The sequence below is a fragment of the Uloborus diversus genome, chromosome 7, assembly GCF_026930045.1.
Source record: "Uloborus diversus isolate 005 chromosome 7, Udiv.v.3.1, whole genome shotgun sequence".
Lineage (NCBI taxonomy): Eukaryota > Metazoa > Arthropoda > Arachnida > Araneae > Uloboridae > Uloborus > Uloborus diversus.
The window spans coordinates 162,561,757-162,581,048 of record NC_072737.1 but is presented as its reverse complement, the minus strand read 5'-3'; the positions used below and the strand labels follow the sequence as shown (position 1 = coordinate 162,581,048).

General features: G+C 34.3%; 1 protein-coding gene across 1 annotated transcript; it reads right to left on the bottom strand.

Annotated features, from left to right (window-relative positions):
- Positions 1 to 1,392: 1,392 nt before the first annotated feature.
- Positions 1,393 to 17,733, bottom strand: LOC129226557 (uncharacterized protein DDB_G0282077-like). Its single transcript, XM_054861169.1, has 3 exons — positions 17,641 to 17,733; positions 12,769 to 12,922; positions 1,393 to 1,720 (listed from the first exon to the last, which is right to left on the bottom strand). Exons 1-3 carry the CDS (start codon positions 17,659 to 17,661, stop codon positions 1,518 to 1,520), a joined length of 378 nt encoding a protein of 125 aa, XP_054717144.1. The 5' UTR covers positions 17,662 to 17,733; the 3' UTR covers positions 1,393 to 1,517.
- Positions 17,734 to 19,292: the final 1,559 nt, after the last annotated feature.

Sequence of the window (19,292 nt, the reverse complement as noted above, 5' to 3'; positions counted from 1 at the left end):
CCGGCGAGAATCAGACTGCAAACTAAATCCGGACTCGTCGGAAAACATCACACAAGATCACTGTTGCGGTGTCCACAATGCATGCTCTCTACTCCAGGCTAATCGCAGGCGACAGTGAGCTGCGGTAAGTGGAACACATCTGACAGGCCTAGGTGCATACAGGCCAATGTGCCCTAACCGTCTGTACACGGTCTGCCCTGAAATTGTCGTACCGGTAGCTGAAGAGAGCTGACGAGACAGGTCTGATGCTGTGCTCATTCTGTTTCTTTTGGCAGTAAACTGCCAAGCACCGGTCCTCATTCGGCGTTGTAACTCGGGAGCGACCTGTGCTGTAACGTCTACTCACATTCCCATCGTCTTGGAATCGTTGCCACAACCTGGAGATGACACTCTGGACGATTCCAAGTTCCTCGGGTACTTCCAGCTGGGTACGTTCACATTCCAGTCATCCAATAGTTCTACCACGTAAACAATCATCCAAATGTTTCCTTTGTGCCGTAATTATGCGGTTATTGCACTGAAAAGCTTTTAAAGCGCTTGTAAACAATTTTACTTCTTTGCCACCATTCCTTATGTACCCCTCTCTTAGACTCTCGTCACTGTGAAGTACTATCCGTGCCATCTACTGGTTTCCTGTAAATTTCATATTCTTCTTCAAGATTTGTGTGATAATTCTACAGGTGAAACTTTTATTTTAGAGTTCAATTTCTGTGTGACTCTGAATTATCCTTCATTTATGGACATGAGTGTAATTCTTCATTCAAAGTGTTTCTTCTTACTAAAATAACTTGTAAATATTAACATACAAGTTGTTAAATTTTTAAATTTATCTGCTTGTGTCATTTTTCATTGCCCGTGTTTTAGGTTCATAATTAGCGACCATTTACGCATAGCACTGAGAATGAACTGCCCTCTAGAATATGCCAAAAAACTAGCTAGGGTTATGCACCCTTTTGAACACTCGCGCCGCTGGGTGGGGGTAGGGGCATTCCGGTGTCCCGGTTGAACATTTAGAAAATCTGGCAAGCCTACCTATGGGCAATCCCAATGACAGATCAATCACCTTTTGTACCTCACCACTTCCGATTTCAATAAAATTTGGCATGAAGGAATATATGACTAGATTCCTGCCAATTTTTAGATTTCTCTTTTGAAAATTGTTCAAAATATAGGTCTCTAAAAAGAACTCAAAATGTGAGTAAAAATGAAAAGTGTTCTTTCAGATGACTGTAGCTTCTCTCCTAACTGCAATAGAATGAAAATTCAAAAGCCATTGCAAAGCTAAGCAATAGAGCTTTCTATTGATCTATGACGTTTTAGCGACATATTTAAGTTTCAAGGTCATTCACCGTGATTTAAAAAAAATCCAAAGGATGTAAACAATCAACAAAATTATCCTGGTAAAAATATTTTATTCTTTAAGCAGACATAAAAATTTGCTGTTGAGAGTTATCCCAAATGACCAAAAACACATAAAAGTAGTATAGCGTCAGTATAACTTTTGAGGCGGATAAATACTATGATCCAGCTCCTACTCCACTTCCTACATTTCCTCCTGCATTCATTCCAAATCCGAATCCGCCACTGGCTCCAGCTCCACCTCCAGCATCAGTTCCACTTTTAGCTCGTCTTACATCAGATCCCGTTCCAGATCCTGAATTATGACTTTCTTGTGTGCCTGTACTAAACTCAGTGTTGCTCGCCGTTTCCTGTCTTCTTGCTGCAATAGTTACAAAACTAGTGAATGGAGGCGGGGGAAATAAATCTCTACATAATATAAAATGAAGTTTCCAAAAAGCGTCTGTTTGTGTGAACGCACAAAACTCGAGAACTACCAGGTCGATTTCGATGAAATTTTCACAGTATCTTTCTTTTAGCTCAAGAAAGGTTTGCAGACAAGTTCGAAAAAAAAAAACGTCGAGCAGTTCTTTTTTTACTCTAATTTAGTCCTAACTTTCACATAAATTCCCGAATAGGGGGGGGGGAGGATTATTATACATATCGTTGAAAAGGGTAGAATTTTCCGCGTTCTATGCAGTTTGTTTCAATGCTCTAACTTATTTACGGCGGGAGTTACTTGCGATTTTAGCTCGAATTTTTTTAAGCTTAGCTAAAATTTAAGCACTACTTTCTAAAGCACTACTTTTCTATTAAATCTATCAATAAAACATGAACGAATTGTCATACAGTTTTCTTTTTGACACCATTGGAAAGAACGACACTTTACTCCAGATCTATTTCGACCTCTGGTCGAAAAACTATGCTGCTGTATCCAAAGGACAAAAAGTTACAAGCTGTATTAAATCAAGTTTTAAAAATCTCATCTCCATTCAAATTGTTAACCATTTTATTTTGCGTTTCCACGGTTACGCTTTTTGAATCCTTCTTTATCATTTTAATTTCTTAAAAGTATTTTATTTTGTGTATCCATGGTTACACTTCTTAAATTCATCGAATCTTTCTTTTTCTTCAAAAATTTTGCATGATGTTTTGTTTCTCTTTTATTTAACTCTGATTGTTGAATATACGTCATTTGACACAATTTCTTTTTCAGGCTAGACCGGCCAAAGCCGGGCAACGAAGCTAGTAAACACCAAATGCAATATAGTGCGGTTCGAGTAACTTGATACCCTGGACGAACTCGTTTATGTTGGAGACAAAGGTAGAGAATACTTCTTAATTTGGCACGTACAAATATTGGATGTGTAGTCCTCTCGTTACGTGACGTACATACAATCTGTAACCCAGTTCGTTCTATACATTTTGTATCATTACTCTATCATTGATACGCAAAGCTGCATTACGTTGTAGTATCACTCTATCAAACGCTCTTTAATACTGCACAAATGCACCCGTGAGGCTCTTGCAGCGTTTTCGGCAACATTGGTGGATAAATGGTGTCTTTAACGTTAAAGATTGAACACGGAGAGAGGGCGGGTAAACTGAAAGCGATAACGGGATATTTTATTTTGTAGTAGGTACGATCGGCGAGATAGAGCGAGCAGTAAAAACGTAACTGCTTGACCGTTCTCACTAATACTACCTGTTACAAAATGAAGAGATCTGTTTCAGCTTCCAATTCTGGAACAGCTATATCACATTAAAAAAAAAAAAAAATCACGCGGCGTGTAGCATGAACAGGATTACAGCCTGGAAGTATGTCATGTAATAAGAGGGTGACACATCGAACATTTGCAACTGGAAAAAAAAGCTGGGTATACTTTTCTTTAACTTCATGTATCACTTATAGCAATGTGTGCAATAGTTATGAAACTAGGGTTTCCAATCCCGCGCCGAATTCAGTCCCGCGGGATTTTGGGATTGTAAAGTGCCAATTCCGCGGGATTGGCTTTATTCTTCAAAAAAAAAAAAAAAAAAAAAAAAAAAAAAAAATGACAGAAAAGCTGTGCTTTTTAGGATCGACTGCTTTTTTAGCCTACTTTCCCAGTAAAAGTCAGAAAAAGAAGAAAAAAGCATGAAAGAAGGCTTAATGCATCTTAAAAATATCGCGAAAAACAAAACAAAAAAAAAAAAAAGTCAAAAATAAATAAAATAATTAAATAAATAACGAAAAATTAAAAATTGGAAAGTAGATTATTGAGATGGGGGAAAAATGTCTGTCGGTCTGTCGGTCTGTCTGTCGATCTGTCTGTCCCCCCCCCCCCCCCTAATAACTTTTGAATGAATAGTCCGATTCGAACAAACTTTTTTTTTGTTCGAAAGATCTCGGCGAGGACACCTCATTCCCATACTTCACTTTTTGATTTGAACTACTTTTTGTTCAACTTTGAACAGTTCAAAAAAACTTAACATTAGCGCCTACGGGCAAATTCAAGGCAATTGCGAACTGTGAGGCGAATTTGCTTCAAACAAACTTTGTAGGAAAAAGCTTTTGATGAAAAACTTGTATATAAAATATCTTCTTGATTTGAACAATTTTCCGTTCAATTTTGAACGGTTCAAATCCCTTAACATTAGCACCTACGGGGAAACTGAAAGTCAATGTAAATTCCGTACTTGAAAGCGGATTTACTTCAAACAAATTTTGTTGGAAATAGCTCTTGACGCCAAACTCCAGACTTCGACTCCGAGAATTTAGGGGCACTTGACTCCGACTCCGACTCCTGTGCCCGACAATTAATCGGACTCCGACTCCCCGACTTTGACTCTGACTTCGTAGTTTTGGCAAAAATTTATACACGGTGGACAAATGACTGACTCCGATTCTTAAATATTCGACTCCGACTCCTTTATCTCAAAATGAGATTGACTCCGACTCCGCAGCTATGGTTTTAACTGTGAAATAATTATTGTTGATATGACTTGTTTTTATTTTTACGCTAAAGTTTCAATTTAGGTACTCAGTTTTTGGCGAATAAACTCGAAGTCGTTAATGTTTCTAAAGATATGCGCAAACGATTTTTTTTTTTTGACAATGAAAATTATTTCTTTAAGTTGACATTTTATTGTTTTTAGTTATTTTGGTAAGTGCATTAATTCATTTAAAAAAAATGTTTTTGGCAACAGGGGAAAAAGAAACGATTTTTTTTTTTTGATATGATGTATTTATTTTAATGAGCTTAGTAATTTTAATAATTTTTTTTTCGTTTTGAAAGCTGTTAAAGATTTTTTTAATGGAAAAAAGTGTATTAGCTGCTTTGTTTAAAAGTTGCTGCTATTTTATTTGTTTTTTTTTTTTTACGCATTTAATTTTTTTTTTAGATGAGTGAGGAATATTTTATTCCTAGAAATCAGTTTAAAGTATTTGAAAAATATGTTAGAAAACATTTGCGATTTTAGCTATTTTTGAGAATATTGATCAGGTACTAGAAAGTAGTATGGGTATGCGGGAAAGTAGGCTCGTCTAGTTCTGGACAGAACTTCTTGTATTACTTGATTTAATAGTCTTCTTGAATTCCGTACAACAATGGGGTCGTTTCCAAAATTTGAAAAGTGTATTTTTTTCTGAAAGCGTAGATCGCAATTTTAATTCGCTGTTTGATTATCATAACGTGGAAACGTAGTATTAGAAAGATGCGCCAAATTGCATCATTTGTGACGTCATAAAGACCACGCCTTGTTTGAAAAATCGGACGTTTAAAAAAATTAATTAAAAAAACTGTTGGGAAAATGAAAGTATTTTCTGGGTCCATGTAATTTTTTTTGCTCATTCTATCCATTTCAATGACTAAAAGTAGTACTTTTGACTGAAGGAAACCACCCCATTGTAAAGCACTACAAAGTCAGATCCTAATTAGCAACTATCGTTTGGTGAGCAAATGTGTGTCGCTCGTATGGGATGATAACGTATTTTTACTCTAAAAATAATGCTCTTGATGAAAACACGTGCTGTGGCTCCACTGCAATTGGTTTTACTAAAATTAAGAAATTGTGGACAGTTAAAAAAAGATCCGCATTAACTTCATCACCTTCTGGAATAGATTTTTCTTTTCTTATGCTGGAATTTCGTCCAAGAACTACAAATTTCGAACTAAAACGATGTCTTAAGCAATAAATAAATACCTTTGTGCCGAGAAATAACAGGAAATATCCAACGTTGTTTAGCACAAATAAACAGATTTCAGAATACACGTGTTTCGAGGTTTCAAGGAACCCCTTTTTCAATTCAAAGGTGTGAGCTTCTAGATGTAAAGATGTTTGGCTTTTACTGGGTGTCTTTACATCTAGAAGCTCACACCTTTGAATTGAAAAAGGGGTTCCTTGAAACCTCGAAACACGTGTATTCTGAAATCTGTTTATTTGTGCTAATCAACGTTAGATATTTCCTGTTAAAGCGATGTCTGTTGGATATGTGTTTTGCTGTATCCAATTTAACTTGCATTGATAATACCTTTGTTGCTTCATTAACGTTGTTCACTGCATCAGTGAATTTGATGCATTACAGCAAGGGTGAATACTGCTTGATTTCACCATTTCACCAAGTTGCAGTCTCAGTAAAAGTGTTTGAATAATTTCGTCGTTAAATAATTACCTCTCACTTTAAAGAGGAATTCAAAAACATGAGCAGCGTCAGAGGCGTGCACGGGGGGGGGGGGGGGAACAAGGGACACCTGTTAGCCCGGGCCCGAGACTGAAGGCGGCACAATATTTTTGAAAAGATAGGTGAAATATAGGGGTAAACAATATGAAGGGGGTCCCGTAAAAGTTATTTGTGACGGGCCCTAAAATTTCTGTTCACGCCCCTGAGCAGCTTAACTTACTGCCCTGTCATGAGAGTCATCCCGTGTGTCATAGAAGTTTCTGTCACCCCTTTTAAAGTTGTGCAGAATACTTAAATAATGTCAGGTTTTTCATTGTTTTTTCTTTGGAGTGCACTTTTTGTAACTTTTAGGGGTTGAGTGCATTACTAAAGCTTACAGAACTGCTCCAACATTGCATTCAGGCTACTCAGCGGGTTTTAGAATATGTTATACACTTTCTCTATTTTTTTAAGCGTAATTTACTGGATTTTAAATTTTAGTGATGGTTTTTAAGGGGTTACAGTACCTCAAAAATGATGAAACGATCAAAAATTTTTGATTGCTTATTTCAAAACAAAAAACTATTCTGAACACAGGGAAAAAGTTTCATTGCTTTATTTCAAATATTTAAAAAATTATGAGTGGTTTTAGGCCATGCTCGCTATGTGTTCTTATGCAAAAGAAAAACTTTAAACTTCTTTTTCTCGATGATGGTATTTTTGTGTTTTCATGTCATTAGAATCCCTGAGGATTTTTTTCTATTAAAGATACAGTTTTAGAGTAATACTTTTTGCAATTGGGATAACATATTTGACAAAACTGTGCATTGGATAAGCATTTTATTAATTACTCAAATGTTTAGAGCATGTTAAACCTTTAAAAACCAATTAAAAAAAAAAAAACTTCGATTTTTTACATAATTAATCACAGAAAATTTTCTAATAAACTCATAAGCAAATGATTGCACAGATTTTTAGAGATGACTATAGTGATCGTGTAGCAAAAAAAAAAAAAAAAAAAAAAAAAAAAAGTGCAAAAATAAAAAAGCCTTACTGATTTGAAAAAATTGAAATTTTCTTCAATTTTTTGAATTTTGAAAAAAAGTAGGCAATATTTTTAAATTTTGAAAATAAATTATTGATTAAGAAATAAGTATGCATGTTATGGTTTCAAAGAAATATAAAATTTACTTAAATTAAAAAAAAAATGTTTGAAAGGTACTGTGACCCCTTAAAATGCTTAGCAGTTTTACGCATTTTCTCCATTGATGAACGTATGAAAATTGAAACTTCGAATGAGAACACCAATTCCTTCTCAGAAAAATATATTCTATTTTTATTGTGTTCTGAAATGGTAAATCCGTTGATGGTCACATGAGACACAGTTTTACTTGCTCTTCTTGCAGAACGACGAAGAAGATTCAAACTTCAGATGATGCTTGTGAAAATAATCGTTTTATGAGCGGCAAAAGCTGGAAAACACTTGAATGGAAAAAACATTGCGGGATTGGAAATCCCGCGGGATTGCGAGCGAAATCCCGCGGGATCAATTCCGCTAAAAATCCTGCGGGATCTCGCGGGATTCGGGATCCGGATTACGGGATTGGAAACCCTATATGAAACTATGACTTTTTGAAATCGGGTCCATCACTTGCTCTAACCCTGTATTTGTCACAAGAAAATATTCATATGAATTCTGTATTGCAAGCATACATGTGTCAAAAGATATCTAATTCCCACTGTTTTAACAGGGGTGCCCATCCCCTCAAGTTCAATGGCGCAAATTCCCCCTCCCCCAAATTTTTCTCAACCCTCTTTCTCTTTTTTATTTCTTATTTTTAGCTTTCTTTTTTTATTTAATTTATTTTTAAAAAAAAAAACTATTAATTTACTTTTAATATTTTAAAATTTATTTACTTATTTTTAAATTTATTTATTTATTTATTTATTTTTAATTATTATTTTATTAAAAAGTTCTGTACTACACCAATAACATACACACACAAACACACAGCAACTAATAAATAAATGAAATAAAATATGAGCAGAATAAAATAAAGTAAAATAAATAATTCGATTTTAAAATAAATCAATAAATTAATTTAAATAAATAAATTTAAAAAAATTTAAAATCTTCCCCAAAAATTTTGATGGCGCAACTTGCGCCATAATCTCCCTCCCCCCCCCCTGTGGGCACTTCTGTGTTTTAACATGAATAATTCAGATCCTTTTAAAAAGATCTAAATTTATTCTTAATCTGCAATTTAATAGTCATTTTTTTAAAGCTGGACAAAGTGAATGGAGGTCGGATAGTTAACACCTACAATTTTCCTGCAACTTTCAGGATATTTTACTAGTATTGTGATAAGAAAAAGTGAAGCTTCTTTCCTCTCTAATTTGACTTGTTGGCCCTTGAGTGGAGGTCAAAGTTTAGGGTCGTGAGAAAAAAGAGCTAAATAAATGATTGCTTTGCTTCAAAAGCAATGAGTGAACCGAGCCAATATTTTTAAACGAGCTGATGTGTGCATCACATGACTTCCTTTTACTCCAATTTTAATGTCATTTTCCCATTATTGGCAATTTTAATGTGATTCAATAGTTTACTCTCTAAATATCACCGCCACTGGCCAAATTGAAAGCGGATTTAAAAAAAAATTGCTAAATTTGTCGCCAAGTTGGCGACAAAACTTGGCGACCAAAGCACTGGCGATATATTGCCAAGGATCCGCCAAATTATAACACCACTTCAGTATGCATCGAAATTAATAATGATTTCCCCCCAAAAAGGGGCAAAACACCCCTTTAGAAACACCCGAATGCAACCAAAAGGAGAGGTGCACAACTAGAGCCCACTAGAAGTCTACGTACCAAATTTCAACGTTCTAGGACATACCGTTCTTGAGTTATGCGACATACATACACACATACGCATATACATACATACGTACATACGGACGTCACGAGAAAAGTCGTTGTAATTAACTCTGGGAATGTTGAAATGGATATTTCGGGTGTTTATACGTTCGTAGGCGCTTATCCGCATATGGTAAGGTTGAAAAAAAAAAACTGAACATGAATTCGGGGGTGAGCAAAATGGAAATTAAGGCCGAAATTTGAATGAAAATTTTTTTGCGAATACAATTTTTCCTTTTTTGTACAAGGAGGTAATAAGGATACTACTTGATACTAGGTACATTCTAGTATAAATATTTTGGTGACTCACTCATGACTTTGAGAGCAAAGGTCAATTGAAAATGCAATTTTTTGAACTTTTTTGCCTTATTTGGGCCCGGAATTTTGCTAAAACTGTGAACAACTCTCGGAAATAAGTATATGATTAACTACTCACCACAGTATAGTTCTAAGAAAAATATAAAATAGCTTTCGTTTCTCTTGGCTTTAGTAGTTAAACGGTCTTAAAGTCGATGTTTTTTTTTTTAAATGGCCAAGTTTAGAGGTCAGTAACTTTGATCGCGACTGGTCAACAACTTTGGGGCTCAGCTGTAATTATAGTCCGAGTGATGTAGTTTAAGGTCCAAGTTAGAAACCCATGGCAGCTAATTAACTTTTTTAATAACGCGGTCTCAAATTTGATAATTTGAAACAACAAGAATCAAAGTTTTAGGTCGATTACTCTATGACGCCTGAGTCAATAACTTTGAGCCAAGAGCTGTAATTATGCTCTACGTGGTGTAGTTTTAGGCTCATGTCAGAAAACCATGAGAACTAATCATATTACTTAATTAAGCGGTCCCAAAAATGATTTCAGTATAAAAGAGTGTTTTTACGCGAGTTTATATGCATGCTACTCAAAATCTTATGAGCTCAAACTCACATAAATAATAGAACGAATCAACAGCCAAATGTACTTTAAGCTCCCAAAATTTCATGCCTCCAGTGTTTTTTCCCAAGTTTTCTGTAACCTTGACCACAACATTGCAGTTCTTCTCATAAAGCTGATCCGCCATTTTGGAGCACTATATTTTGGAGATATTATATCCTCAGGATTCGAATCTCGGAAGCTGAAAATTTGCATAGGTTAGTTTCAAAGACATCTCTACACCTCTATAAAATTTCATCCCATTAGGGAATGATCGAGCCTTGACAATTTTAAAAATTAATATCAATTGACGTGGAATCACTCTGATATAACATTGTGACAATTCACATGCATCTTTGGTTATTTTTGACTTTATAATGATCATAAATCAATGCTATATTTTGGAAGAAGATTGCAATTAGGTAAGAGATTGAGTTCATAATTACAGCGAATTTGCATATACACTACTTATAGTAATAAACTTTCATAAATAAACAAATTTATTAAATTTGGCCTAAAAGTAAATAATAATAATAATAAAAAAAATTAATTTGAATTTTGACATCTTGAATTCAAATTATGTTTTTCGCAATCATGAGTGTGGGTATGTAGGCGTGTGTGTTTGTGTGTGTGGGGGTAGGTGTGTTGTGCGTAGGGTTATGTGTATGTGTGTGTAGGCATGTGTGTCTGTGTCTGTGTGCAAGAATAAGTGTGTGAGTAGCTGTGTGTATGAATGTGTGTGTATGTGGAGGGGGGGTTGTGTTTGAGTGTGTGTTGGCATATATGTTTGTGTCTGTGTGCAGGCATGAATGTGTGGGTAGTTGTTTGTATGTGTGTGTGCATGTGTAGGTGTCTGTATGTATTTGTGTGTGTATGTGTGTGTAGGTGTATGTGCGTGTATGTGTTTGTGTGTATATGTGTGTGCGTGCGTGCGCGTGTGTGTAGGCGTGCGTGTGACCTTAAACTACTTCACTCGGACTATAACTACAGCTGAACCCCAAAGTTTTTGAGCCGTCGCGATCAACGTTATTGACCTCTAAACTTGGCCATTTTAAAAAAAAATCATCTACTTTGAGACCGTTTAACTACTAAAGCCAAGAGAAACAAAAGCTATTTTATATTTTTCTTAGTACTGTACTGTGGTGAGTAGTTAATCATATACTTATTTCCGAGGGTTACTCATGGCTTTAGCAGGTATCCGGGCCCAAACATGGCAAAAAAAGTTTTAAAAAATGCATTTTCATTTGACCTTTGCCCTCAAAGCCATGAGTGAGTCACCAAAATATTTATACTAGAATGTACCTAGTATCAAGTAGTATCCTTATTAAAAAGCATTGGCTTCGTTCACTCATTGCTCTTGAAGCAAATCAATCATATATTTAGCTCTTTTTTTTCCTCACAACCTTAAACTTTGTCCCCTACTCAAGGACAAACAAATCAGTTTTTTAAAAAAAGAAACTTCACCTATTCTTATTATAATACCATTAACACATCCTGAAATTTTTACGAAAATTGAAGACATCAACTATCAAAAGTGTCCAGCTTTAAAGAAATGACTCTTAAATATTTCCTTCTTCAAAAAAAAAAAAAAAAAATTAATAATAATATTAATAATAACTATAATAAAATCCTGTCTGGATTTTGACTCACTACTCAATCCATTTAAACGGGTGTGACATCTTCACGCATTTATTTGCACTTTATTCCCAGAATTTTAAACATTGGCGTTTAATTTTAATGGATTCGAATATAAGAAACCATTGCTTGTATCATAGTATGAAGTATCAATTTTCTTATATTTTGTACTTGAAAAATATGATTTGTACGTGTTTGGGGTATGATCGTACTGTCACGATGCTTCTTAGCATGGTAAATTATGGCTCCGTTTTCGAATAGATTGTTACTAGTTCCGTGCAGCTTCAAACTGGCTTTAAATGATGACACAGTTCTTGAGAAAACCCAGGAGGTTTATTTACAACTAGTGATACCCGCACGGCTTTGCCCGTAATAGAAAAAATCAAAAGGTCTTTTGGTTCGCCTGTATATTTACAAATAATGTATGGTGAATTTTCTCGCCAGTTGGCTTGTACCTATCTTACGGTTCCACGTTATGATAATTTCGTATCTCGCCAATTGGCTTGCGCCCATGTTACGGTTCTATGTTATGATAATTTCGTAATTTACTCGTTCATCTTATGATATTTTTTTTCTTAAAATTGGAATAGAAAAAGAATCACATCGAATTTTCGAAAAATCGCTTCGAGGTGCACACCCCCATGCTACATACTAACTTTGTGCCAAATTTCATGAAAATCGGCCGAACGGTCTAGGCGCTATGCGCGTCACAGACATCCTACACACATCCTACAGACATTCAGACATCCTCCGGACAGAGAGACTTTCAGCTTTATTATTAGTAAAGATTATGTACAAGAAATATCGTTAACAACTGCTAAATTAACCATAGCAATTAGGCAAATATCAATTAACACAGTAAACTCAACGGTACAACACGTATTTACATCAAAATACGCAGTAACACAGCGCGAAGTGCCTCACAATAAACAAAACACCGGCCCAGACGAATCTCAGACCGTTAAAAAGCAGAAATGGAGGGATCGCATACTTCATTTGAATGTGAGGGGGTTATATATTCATTACAAGAAACTATTTACAGGTTAAGTTACTACAATAATTTTTAGATGAAGAATAATGGAATAAACGCCAAATTTAGCTAGATTGCTACAAATTAATCACAAAAATAATTACTATTTACAGAATTTGTAACGATATTAAAATTCGAAAGAGTTCTAAATTCCGGAAATAATGTGCAAATATATGCGTAAAAATGTCTCACTTGTGCAAATTTATTGAGGGACATACACTAAAATGATCCATCTTCTAACAGTTTCTTGGAATGCTCTATACGGAGAAAATCTCACATTTCTTTTCCAGTACATCTTCTTACCTGTTTTTGACAGCGCGTCTTCGGTTGATTTACTTCCAACAGCTTTTTCTGATGAACCGTCGTTATTTAAACCAAGAGGCCTCTCCTTTTGTTCTAGAGGGACTGCATTTGTTGTAAGGTGAGTGAAAAGCATCGCTACAGCGATATATATAACCTGTAAAAATTATACTCTATATTGTTATTGAGTAAACTTTTTTCTGTTAAAATCGTTTCTTGTTTTTCATGACTTATTTTTTTCATTATTACAAATTATTTTACTATTTATTCTTTTTATTATTACTTACTTTTACTACTACTTATTTTTTGTTATTACTGGTTTATTACTACTCTTATTGCTATTACTAGCTGCGTCACCCGGCTTTGCACGATCCTCCTCGAAAATAAAAGTTATGTCAAGTGATGCGAGTTCAACACTCAGGCTTGAATAATAAAAAAAAAAGTCAGTGAAATTTTGCGGCAGATTGCGGAAAACCCCCCAAAAAGTAAACGTTTTAAACCCCCTGTGATTACAGGAAAAGCCTCAAAACAAAAACAAGAATTTTACCTGGTCATATTCGAGAAAAAAATGGCAACAGATCTTTCATATCAATGATTTTCTTCATCCGCTATACATTTTAATAAAGGCATTGTTGCGGAAAGTTGAGATGAAGCACTGATTAATAATTTGAATGGAGGAAAGCCTTCGAAAAATAGGGATTTTATGTCGAAATCCAAGTGTCATAATTAAGTTTTTAATTGATATCTCCGCTAATTATTATCAGAGGATTATGTTAAATAGTCAAACATGAAGGCGGGAAGATTACGAATCCATCGATACCTGGTTCGATGGTCAGTTCACTGTCGTTCGGGAGAAGAAGCTTGGACATACATAGGTACATACGCTCAGCTTTTAATTATATAAGATTACATTATTACAATCTCTATTATTTCATTACTGCTACTTATTTATTACTATTCTTATTATTACTATTATATTACTACAATCACTATTATTTTATTATTGTTATTAACCTTATTATATGGTTTATTATTGTTACTGCTATTATAAATCATTTCTACTACTTATTGTTTTTATTATCAATATTTTTCTCACCAACAGTAAGAAACATAATGCTTCCTTTGAATACTTACTCAGCCTGGAACGCATTTTAGTGAACACATTTCCTGCACTTGAAAATACACTGTCCACGCAGGTCGGTGGGTTTGTTAACAAATAATGAATGATATATCGCCTCTAATTGCCTTTAAGTCCTTCATCTTCACATTATTCGTTCTCTTGCGTGTTGGTTTTCAGTCCGTCTTCTGTGTGTTTGTGTGTGTTTCTTTTGCATTGTGTGTAGTTTTTTTTTATTTAAATTATTTATGGCTAGTTGTAATTTCTCTTTGAGAGACAACTATTTTCCAACATTAACATAATCGTCTTCTATTTCCTCTTGATCAGTATTGGTTTATGATTGCTTTTTATTAACCTTTTGGTTTGAAATTTACAATAACCTTAACTAATTTTGATTTTTTTTTTTTTCAAAATTCTTTACAACTATGTAAATATCTGAAAATATCTTCCAGTTGACCTTGATTATACTCTATGAAAATTTTCAAAGCACTTTATATTATCCCGCCAAGCATGAAGCTAAATATCGTAACAAGACAGTACACTAATACCGGTGACAAAAAAATTACCATTTGTTATAGGGGAGACCGGGGTTAGTTGTTACACGGGGTTAGTTGTTACATTCGACTTTAAAACAAATAATCGCCAAGAGAAACTGACTTTTCTTGCAATAGATGCACTCACCCATCTGCATTCCCTGACAATCACTGGAGTGCTTACAGTCAGTAGCATGGAGAGTGTACAAGGAAAACGGTTTTTTGAGTCTGGAAGTAATTTTTCTTTCCGCTGTTATTTTTCTATTTGTGACGAAGCCGTTGCAGCTAACGAATTTGCTTCTATACCACGTGAAGACCTACATTATTAGGTAAGTGCTAACATATTTAAAAGTTTTTTACAAAGATATAATACAAGTCATATGTGCCAAGAACTAAAGTGGCTCGCATGGGGTAAGTTGTTACAATTTTGTTGGGGTTAGTTGTTACTAGTAACAACTTGCCCCATGCCAGTTTTAATTTAATATTATGGTTTCTCTTTAAATGTAATATGGCGGGGGACTATAAAACAAGACGGGCAGGGGCAAAACACCTAAAGAAACATACCCGAATGTGGCTAAAGAAGTAATTGCAGGTAGTTCATTACGAAAGGCAGCCGATGAATTTCATGACACTAGAGAGATTCTGTAGTAAGATGAAAAATGCTATTGGTGGTAAGTCTTATTTCTGATCTGTTTTATTGCATGATTTAATTCATATAAAGTACTGTAGTTGGATAACAATAGTAATAAAAGTACTAATTCTGATCTCTTTCATTCTATGATTAATTTATTGTTAATATGTATGGTTGAATGAATAATAATAATAATTACAACAATAATAATAATAATAAATAATGTATTATTCGAATGTAGGTCTTTCTCCAACGCTGCAGGAGTACAGAAGTGAAGACGGTTCGCAAGCGGAAACCATAGGTCAGCGCCACTTTAATAGATACATCAGTAAAAAATGTTTTGCAAGCCGAAGCTGGGAAACAAAAATCTGTGAAAAGGAAATTGTGTCTAACAGAGAAGAAATCAACAGACACAAAGGAAAAAAAAAAAAAAGGTGCGTCCAAACAGTACGTCCTTCGGATGAAGATGATGAAGACTGGGTCTGCATAGAGTGCTCTAAACCGTACTCAGAATCCAAAAAAAAAAAGAACTAAACGGCTTCAATGTCGTAATTTTGACAAATGGGCACATGACCGATGTTCGAAATTTTATAAATTATATGCTTGTGAAAGTTGTAATTCGCAGACAATGATAATGATGATGATAGTTAATTAGAATAAGACATTAATGAAGTAAATTTGTGAAGCGAAAAAGTTTTTGATTTTTAACGTGGTTAAGTATTTTTAAAATTTAACAGAATAAACCAGAAAACGTATAAAATTCATTTCATCACTAAAATTTATCTCATGTAACAACTAACCCCATATACTGTAACAACATGCCCCGTGGTGGGGTAAGTTGTTACAATTTACATCTATTCAAAAATTTTGAAATATTTTAAAGTAGTGGCTTCTAATCATTTTTTAAAAAATATGTTACGAATGTTAAAGAATCTAGATGCATTTTAAAGTTTCACGCGTGTAAATAATTTAAATAGTTTAGAGTGAAAAAAATATCGAAAAAAAAATTGTAACAACTAACCCCGTCTCCCCTACTAAAACGAAAATGACTTTTCCAAAATTCAGTACAATAGAGACCAACATTTAAAAAAACAAAATCATAGTTGCTGCAATTGATGGTCGGATTAAATTATTCATATCACAATAATACTTTCATTTTTGTACTTAAAATTAACTTTTCTAAAAGGGAAAGTGGAATCAAGGACATTGAGGAAATGGGAAAAATAAAAACATGGTGCACATAAACGCATGAAAATTCCTTTCGTCTCACCACCTAGTGCTGAAAATTTCATCATGTAATCTTTCCGCTACTTTTATTTTTACCCGACTGCGCGTGAGCGACGCAAAGTAGGGTAATGTGTTTATCAGTCTATAAATGTATGTCCGTTTCTATGTGGCGTTCTATAGGCTAAACGCCTTGCCCAATTTTGTTAATTCTTACGTCAATCGATTTGTCTTAACCTTGGGAGTGTCACTAAACACATGACAGTAATCAAAAGTACCATTTCAAAAACCGGTTGCCATTTTGTCAGTTTGGGATCGGCGCACACTGGGTGTCGCACGCTACCTGCGTGTGACAAATGCAGGTAGTTTTCACTGCCAGAATTTTTTGTTTACTAAGTCTGCTAATTGGGGTTCTCAATGGCCGAGTGGTCTAAGCGATTGCTTCTTCCACTTGTGGTGGTGGGTCAAGACACCCTCGCTGCGGATGTACTTTCCCCTCTTTCTGATGTAAATTCTTTCATGTGTTTTTTATATGTATTCTGTACTGTTATAAAAAATATATTAAGCGTAACGAAGGCAAGACACTCAAATTGTAGTCCTCATCAAAATAAACCCGTGCAATAAGCACCAAAAGAAAAAAAGTCTACTCATTCGATTTTCATCTTTTAACTTGTTGCATTTGTTTTTGCCTTGATTTAAGGTTCTGAGTTTCGTGACGTGTACTTTCTTGACAGGCTTTTTTAGTTTTTTATTTGACGGACGACGTTTCCAATTTCGCGTCATCATCGTCATCATGAGTTATACAGACTGTTTATATAGCTTTGCTGTGGTTGACTTAAGTTCGCGCATTTTTGCCGAAGGTCAAGCACATGTAACTTTAAGCCGAGTTAGGTCCCTAGAGGGACTAATTATCAGTAGTTTGACCACCGCAAGTTACTTAATAAACCTCACGATACAAACAAATTCTCTCAATGAAATGACAAGATTGTGTAATATACCGTCTCGTAATCATAATAACAAAGTCAATGAAAATTAACCAAAAAGTGTAAAATAAAAAATTATTAAATAAAAACAAAAAACCAGACTGCGTAAAAACCAAAAAAAAAAAAAAAAAAAAAACTAAAAAGAAAAAAAGTATAAGCCCAGTAATTTAGAATGTTATTAAGTACTACTGAATAACAACACCGTTGAACTTGTTTTATAACTAGTTTTTATAGTTGTCACATCTTTCACCACATGTAACTACACATTTTGTACATCAAACTAACTCTCGTAAATTGCCTGCATTTATTATCGCAACATGGTATAGTTTAACACAATCCAAAAATTCAAAAAAAAAAACAAAAAAAAAATGAGTCATGCTCACGTACCAATTGAGTAAGTGCAGCCATTTGCGTAGTAAAGATTATTTTTTGAAGCAAGGCGCAGTCACTGCTCAATATAATGAAACAATAAATGCAAGAAGCTCTATTTATATATTTTTTTAATGCTAAACGCATTTACTAAGCCAGACAATAAAGTCTATTGCGTAAAATATCTATTGACGATCTAGATTATCTATAGGAATGATTTACATAATTGTCTGAAATAATATTGTTGACTAAGGTAGTTGATACGATTAAGGAAGAAAAGACTAAAATATAATTCACATTTTTAGATTTTGATTCCTGATGGAAAAACACCGATGCATTTTCTTAAGAAATAAATGTTGGAAGCTAAACAATGAATACATATTTCCTTTTCAAGATTTTTAATGAACTATTTTCCTTTTGGACAACGCCAGAAAAAAAGGCTAGATTTTTCTAACTACTAATTCTAAAATTCTTAAGAAGTAGAATAAGTATTTGCTGAAGTAGAGCCTTCAATTGAAACTGTGGGGTACGTTATTCTGAAAAAGCATAGTTGCTGTACAATGAAGATTTGCAGGAAAGCGTTTCTCGTCTGCACTTAATTATCGTTTGCTGATTTTTTAAGTTATAATTTATTTTAATTGAAGTGGAAGAAGATATCTTTTTTGGCAACACTGTTTTGTCGTTTGCTGCTTGAACTTATAGTTTGGGGAGAACCTAATCTGGCAGCAATAAAAGGCTACGCAGATCTTAATCCCAGCATTGGCGATACAGCCAGGTTAAGTTTTCCGTAACTAGATGCAGGGTTGTTTGGTTTAAACCACGTTCGGTTTAAACTAAAAAACCAAATGTTTTTTAAAAAAGAACCATGTAGTTTTTTTTTTTTTGAAAAACTTCATTATTTTTTCCCAAATGTTTTCATAAATTTTACATATTATTGCAAAGAGTAAAATCAAATTAATGCAATCAACTTAATAAATTTAGAAACTTATATTTTTTAAGGTATTTCAAGTTTGCTAAATACTTTTTTTACTTTGTTTTTATTTTTTTAAATCTATGCAGCTTTTCTACTAGGTAAATAAATATAAAAGGCAGATCAGTTAAGTTCTTCTAAAATTACATGGTAAAAAATCCAAGTAGAAGCTCTATTATATTTTTTTAACTATCATTATTTTCAGTCTTTTGCATTTCAAAACATTCCAAAAAGCATATTTTAACCAAAACTTCATATACTATCTAATTTGCTTGATTACTTAAGATTTATTGAGGTGTCAACAATGTCCAACAATGCTGAGCGATTGCAGATAAAAAATCAAAACAGTGACCAGAAGTCCAACAATGCTGAGCGATATCGCTCAGTATTGTTGGACTTCTGGTCACTGTTTTGATTTTTCATCTGCAAAGATTATTTGTAAATGTTCTTCGGTTTATGACCTCGATTTCTGGGAAGCTTACTATATTTGGAAAAATTCTCATTCTCCTATCAATGATTTTTCCAGCACTCCATTTTTTCATGACATTTGGAAGCAATTTCTATAATTGCCTTTCCTGTTTCTTCGGTGTCTCGCACTCTTTTTGTCTCCTGGCTTTTGATTGGTTGTCTCTCTCCCTGCTTTGAGCCCGGAGTGTACATGCCGTTCGCTGATTAGTTGTTTGATGTCTTGTTCCTGTAT

Excerpts from the sequence above, each read along its gene's own strand:
- LOC129226557 (XM_054861169.1), bottom strand. The coding sequence starts at position 17,661 with ATGGCTGCACTTACTCAATTG. Across the intron at positions 12,923-17,640 it reads TGGCTGCACTTACTCAATTG|GTTATATATATCGCTGTAGC; the intron begins GTACGTGAGCAT and ends TAATTTTTACAG. Across the intron at positions 1,721-12,768 it reads AGACGCGCTGTCAAAAACAG|CAAGAAGACAGGAAACGGCG; the intron begins GTAAGAAGATGT and ends TAACTATTGCAG.